The sequence below is a fragment of the Castanea sativa genome, chromosome 3 (assembly GCF_040712315.1).
Source record: "Castanea sativa cultivar Marrone di Chiusa Pesio chromosome 3, ASM4071231v1".
NCBI lineage: Eukaryota > Viridiplantae > Streptophyta > Magnoliopsida > Fagales > Fagaceae > Castanea > Castanea sativa.
Genome location: NC_134015.1, coordinates 26,857,146 through 26,863,110, shown reverse-complemented (window position 1 = coordinate 26,863,110; position 5,965 = coordinate 26,857,146). Strand labels below are relative to the sequence as shown.

General features: G+C 35.8%; 1 protein-coding gene across 1 annotated transcript; it reads right to left on the bottom strand.

Annotated features, from left to right (window-relative positions):
• Positions 1-643: 643 nt before the first annotated feature.
• Positions 644-5,480, bottom strand: LOC142627488 (putative disease resistance protein At5g66900). The gene is made up of 5 exons (XM_075801365.1): positions 4,650-5,480; positions 3,443-3,840; positions 2,720-3,075; positions 1,987-2,198; positions 644-1,853 (listed from the first exon to the last, which is right to left on the bottom strand). Exons 1-5 carry the CDS (start codon positions 5,263-5,265, stop codon positions 1,015-1,017), a joined length of 2,421 nt encoding a protein of 806 aa, XP_075657480.1. The 5' UTR covers positions 5,266-5,480; the 3' UTR covers positions 644-1,014.
• Positions 5,481-5,965: the final 485 nt, after the last annotated feature.

Here is a 5,965-nt window from a genome sequence, read left to right as displayed (position 1 = left end):
ATGAGAGTGAGAGTGAGAGTGAGTGAGAGAGGAAGAAAGAGTTGCTGGGTTTTTTGGAGGAGGAAATGAAGAGAGCTGCTGAGTGAGGATGTGTACATTATGAGGATTAAGGACAAGCAGCTGCCCTAACCACGTGCAGGCTTGTGGACCACAGCTTGAAAATCGAGTCTCTAAGGCTCAATATCTACCTGGAATCCACGTGGATACAGGTGTGAACATAAGTCGAGCTTTTAATTGTCGAGATATAAATCGAGTCTCTTAGACTCGATTGCCAGGTGGACGCCTGTGAAGAAGCGCCAAGTCAGACCTAATCAGAACATAAAAACCGAGTCTTTGAGGCCCGATTTATAAGCCTTAAATCGAGTTTTAGAAACTCAAGATGTTAGTAAAATATAGAGCTTCCAAACAGTGCCTACTAATTATATAGTTGGCCAATCATGGTTAATTCCCAATTTTGGCCGATTTAACGGAGTACCAAATTAACAACAATTGAAAGTTAGAAGACTGAAATGACAAAACTGAAAGTTAGAGGATTGAAATGAAAAAGACTGAAAATTAGAGAATCAGTTTTGGATTTTTGCCATGTACTTTTAAGATTTTCTGATAACACAATCAAATAACTCCTATAATATTCATTTATGCTTTTGGCATGAACCCCAAAAATGAAAAAGGAATTATACCCACAATTTCTAGTAGATCTTCCCAAGACGAGCATAGATATAATAAGACCTTTAAAAAAACTGCATAGACAACGTACAGAAGTATTTTTCAAAAATATGAAATTTCCACAAATAGTCATTTTTGCCAATAACATTGGGATATATTCTGTAAAAAGAAAGACTTTTCAAAGCAGAAGTAGAAGAGAAACAAATGGTCCCAACTCCCAAATAGTGACCGTAATAATATTCCTTGACCTTTTGTCGTAATACTCCAGAATTAACGCCAATTCACTTCCAAGTACCACCTAACCCCAAATCACCATTAGGAAACAATTCCCAGTAATCATGATTTGAGCTAGAGCCAACTCAAGCTGATTTCTTTTTCAACTTTCCTGACCTCTAGATTGGTGAGAACTTCCTTGAAAGGTTCCCATAACTTGGCCCTCTCTTCATCATCACATATCACAAGCTTCAATTGCTTAAGTTTCTCGGTTGATTGTGGCAACCCATTACGCAAGTTCAAGTTCAAGTACCCTTTCATGTGGAGCTCTTCTAAATTACGCAATTCGCCAATATCTTTTGGCAAGTTTCTAATGCCAAGGCAGTCAGATATGTCAAGAAATCTTAACTTTTGGAGGCATTTGATTGAATCTGGCAACTCTGACAACTCAGTACAGGATCTGAGCCTAAGCACTATTAAATTTTCCAGCATTTTAATCTCTTTGGGCAATGCAGACAGATGATGACAATTGGTGATGCTAAGTTTTTCTAGGAGGATAACATCACACAACCATGCAGGCAATTCCACTAGATCATTGCAATAGTCAATGTTTATCTCCATTAGATTTGGCAATGCATCTTTAACTTTCATAGTACTATTCCCAAAAGCTAGACCAAAACTGCACATGAACAAGGATAATTTCTTCAAACTCCTCAACCATAGAGGGGCCTTGAAAAGGGAAGGAATTGAAACCCTCTCTAATCTGATTCTCTTTAAATTGGACGGAGACTTGAGCAGTTGAAAATTTATTAATTCAGCAGGAAAGAAATCATAATTAGTGATTATCACCGCCTTGAGTTTATCCATTTTCTCCACACACTCAGGTAGGCTGTAAATCTTTGACTGAAAGTTCAGAACTAGAACCTCAACATTGGGTGCTTGAATGTTGCACCAACTTGATGTGAACAATTTATCTGCAAAAAGAGTTCTATACAGTGTGACAGGGTTTTGTAGATTATATGTAGTATATGTATATTGTGTGTGTGTGCACTCGCGCGTGTGAGAGAGAGAGAGAGAGAGAGAGAGAGAGAGAGAGAATGAACCAACCAGTTGAGATAGAAATTAGGCGAGCATTGGTGGGTTGTTGATTTTGCTGTGTGCACCAAAGTGGTAGGGCGTTTTCTCTTATGTCCATAATCAGTCTTTGCATTTTTTCTATTGGCTCTTGCTTACTCTCAGATATAGCTAGCTCTCTAAGAAGATCATGTTGTGTGACAAAGTCGTCATTGTAATACCTGCTAAACTCACTTCCATCTTTCCTGGGGAATGGACAAAAAATAGAAGCTTAGAAAGATTTCAAAACATCAAACTTCACATACGAAAAATTAATTCCATTGTCATCCAACATAAAAATATAATAATACAGCTAAGGAAAATCAATACAATCAGTTTCCATCTACAATAATTGAATTCAAGCATCTACAAGACAAGCAACAATTTTTTTCCCAGACAAATAGAAGTTGGAAACCCCGTCTTTCCCTTGGTAGAGTAGTTGAAATCCCTCATTGTTTCTAGCTTTGTACAACTTTCCTTCTTTCTAGCTGTTTGTAATAATCAGCAACCACATCAATGGTATGAAAAATATTTTGGCCATCGACATCTCAAATAAGCTATAATAATGTATTATTTCCATCAGAAGTTAAATAAATTATTAAGATGTTTTACAATATTTTTGGCCTTAGGCTGTTATAGATTTACATATTAAGACTAGAAACTTGTAATAGTTACATGAAATTACACTGCAAGAAAATCAGATTATTGAAATAAAAAGTCACCATACCTTGTCATCACAAGACTAGCCAGATGCCGAATGGCGAGTTCCTGTAAAATGGCAATAGCATCAACGCCATCTTCATCTAGATTATACAATTCTGCCCACATATCAATGAGGGCAGCAGCATAGGTCCTTTGGTCTTCAGGAAATGAACCTAAATCCGTGAAACACTCTTTGAATTTGACCTTAGGATCTGAAAATTCTAGGCTTCTTTGGAGACATTTATACACATCAGGATTGGAAATAATGTCATCATTAGACCATTTCCTCACTCTACTGAGCTGAACCTCTGCACGCTGCCCACGGAGTGATCCACCAATCACTTCAAGGGCTAGTGGAAACCCCCCACAGCCTTTCAACATCTGCAATTTATGGAACCAAATAACATTTGTTATTCTTCTAAGGTTACAGGGTTTATTGACAAGTGTTTTAGCTATTTAAACTACATTAAAAATTTGGAATATGAAAGCCTAGTTAATATGACTTTTTTCCCCCATCTTTTCACTCCAGTTTTGCAGACAGTTGATTCATAAAACAAAACAACCAAGCTCTAATGTATGTGTACGTATGAAACATGATTTTGGCAGTTACAAATTGTATAATATATGTATTCATCAAGAAAAAAATTATATATATTTATTCATTCATACACATACCTTGCATAAAAGGAAAAAGTACAAATAAAATTAAGCATATTTAATGCATATATATCACAGATTGCCAAAGTACCTTTTTTATATTTTCATCTGCAATGCAAGAGCTCCTATCTTGCAGGGATGCTGAGTGACGAAAAAGAGTCATTGCATCCAAATCATTTAACGGTTTTAACTCATATGTAAAGCTAAATCTTGGAAATGCAGTTCTTGAGGTCACTAGAATCTTGGAATCTGGCATATGCAATTCAAACTTCTCGAGAAGGGTTTCTGATCCAGGCCAGACATCATCCAGGATCAACAATATAGGATTTGATCCAATTTGTTTTGGTAGTTGCTGCAGGTGGTTGACTGCATCTTCATCACTTTGAAAATGGGGCATCAGACCCACATGATGAAATAGTTTTTGTACAGTGTCCTTCAGGTCGGGATTTTTGGAAATAACAGCAAAAAAAATATTCTTCCCAAATTTTCCTATCCAAAACAAAAAGCTCTCTAATTAGAAATTTGAGACCAAGGTACATTTCATATCTTATATCACTGTTACTGTACACAGAAACATAGATAATGGCAAAGAAGTGAAAATACACAATCCCAACGTACCCCAGCAAAGAATATGAAGTAAGATTTAAAATTATAAATAACAATAATAATAATAATAATAATAATAATAATAATAATAATAAAAACTGCGTTTTTGAGAATCACCACCAATCATTAAGAAATGAGATTCATTTTTTTTTTCAACATTATCTTTGTTACTATACTCTTCTAAGGCTGTAATTCCAAAGTTTGAAATGTGCCAAAAACATTCCTATGACTGTTGAAACGGCAGCGGCGTGAACATCTTACCTAATGAGACATAGATTTGTTTCAAACTTTTCAATTTCACTTTAGTCTTAATTACCAAATCACGCACAATATCAGTAGAACGAAAAAGTAAAGAATGCAACAATTTAGTAACAAAGGGAAACATATCCCAAAAAGGCAATTTACTATAAAATGAGTTTACAGAATCTGTGACTCTCATTCGAACGAGGGACGTGCGAGCTTAATTACTGTCTCACTGATCAGTGATCAGAGCAAATAATCCCAGTTTCCACTTCTTTGTGTGGCTTCAACCATGACTTGCTCTTCAACAATTTATCATTACATTACAAAACTTTTTTCATACTACAGTGTCGACAGAGATATTTCCAATCTAAATCCTAACATTAACCACTTGTGAGTTGGAAAGGACTAAACACACACACAAAAGACAAGAATTTGAGATATTGAAGTACCTTCTATATCCTTATCTTGAGAAAGCTTTATGACCAATGTTGTCTTCCCACATCCTCCTGGAGCAGTGACTAGAAGCAGAGACTCTTCCTTTCCCTCTTTCAACAACATTGTCTTCAACTCCTTCAATGGCACATCCAACCCAACAATAAATTTCGGAGGTGGAGGAACCGAACACAACACCCCAGCCCCAACTGCTTTCTTCTCAAACCAGATTTTCTTAAGCTCTAACACATCCCTTCTGATGTGTACTTGCATATCAACCTTACAGAAACTCTCAATTGCTTCGTTTAACTTATTAAGTTCACCCCCGTATTTAGTTTTGAAAGGGCGCTGCCACCGTTTGATTTTCAAGCATTCGCGAATGCACTCACCGGCCTTCTTCATTTGATCGATCAAACGCTGTATTTCATCTTTTCGGCCATCAAGTTCTTCACTTAATTGTTTTATCACTTTCACCACTGGTTCTAGATTTTCTAGATTGGATTCGAGTTTTTCAAGAGTGGAGTTGAACTTACGACCTTTGTTTCTAAAATGCTTAACTGCGTCACGCAACTCCGCAAATGCTTCTCCAAACAGTGCACCCAGAAGAGCCCCTCCAACAAATGCTAACGCCATAACTAACTGTATCCAATATCTTTGGAAACCCAGATAAGAAATACTACGATTTTCCTTGAATGAATTAGACTTTCATACAAAAGAAATGAAAAAACTGCACGAGTAGCAACAAGCTAGCAGTGAAAACTGGAGACCAAAATTATATAGCTAAATCAAAACAAGTGCAATATCAAGGAGACGGAATGAAACATGATCCCGCAAAAAATATGAAATTGCAAACTCTTCTGTTTAAAATATGAAAAACATGATCTCAAAACTCTTCTGTTTCTTCTCAGTTTCCTTTGCAAATAAGGAAATAGAGCAGACAATCCAAAGGAATGTAATTATTTGAAGAATAAAAAAATAAAAAAATAAAAAGAACTTGGTCGTTAAGGAATAGGTGAGTACTTTCCTCTGAAATTTCTCATGTACGATTGTAATGTCAATTAAGGAACTTCGAAGTTTCCGAATTCGGAGTCAGCACATTGACTTCGTTTTACAAAAATCTCTAAGGGTAGTATTTTTTTAAGCATAATTATAATATTTTGATGTTAATAATATTACGATGTCAATAATAGGATAATTTATTATGAGCACCATCTTCTTTTTTTTCATTCTTTTTTTTTAATTATTTGTAGAAAAACATACGTGGTGTTCTCACCGCTCGGCCGCATAAACTGATGTTGAAAAGCAAGATGAAAATAAACAAATAAAAACTCCC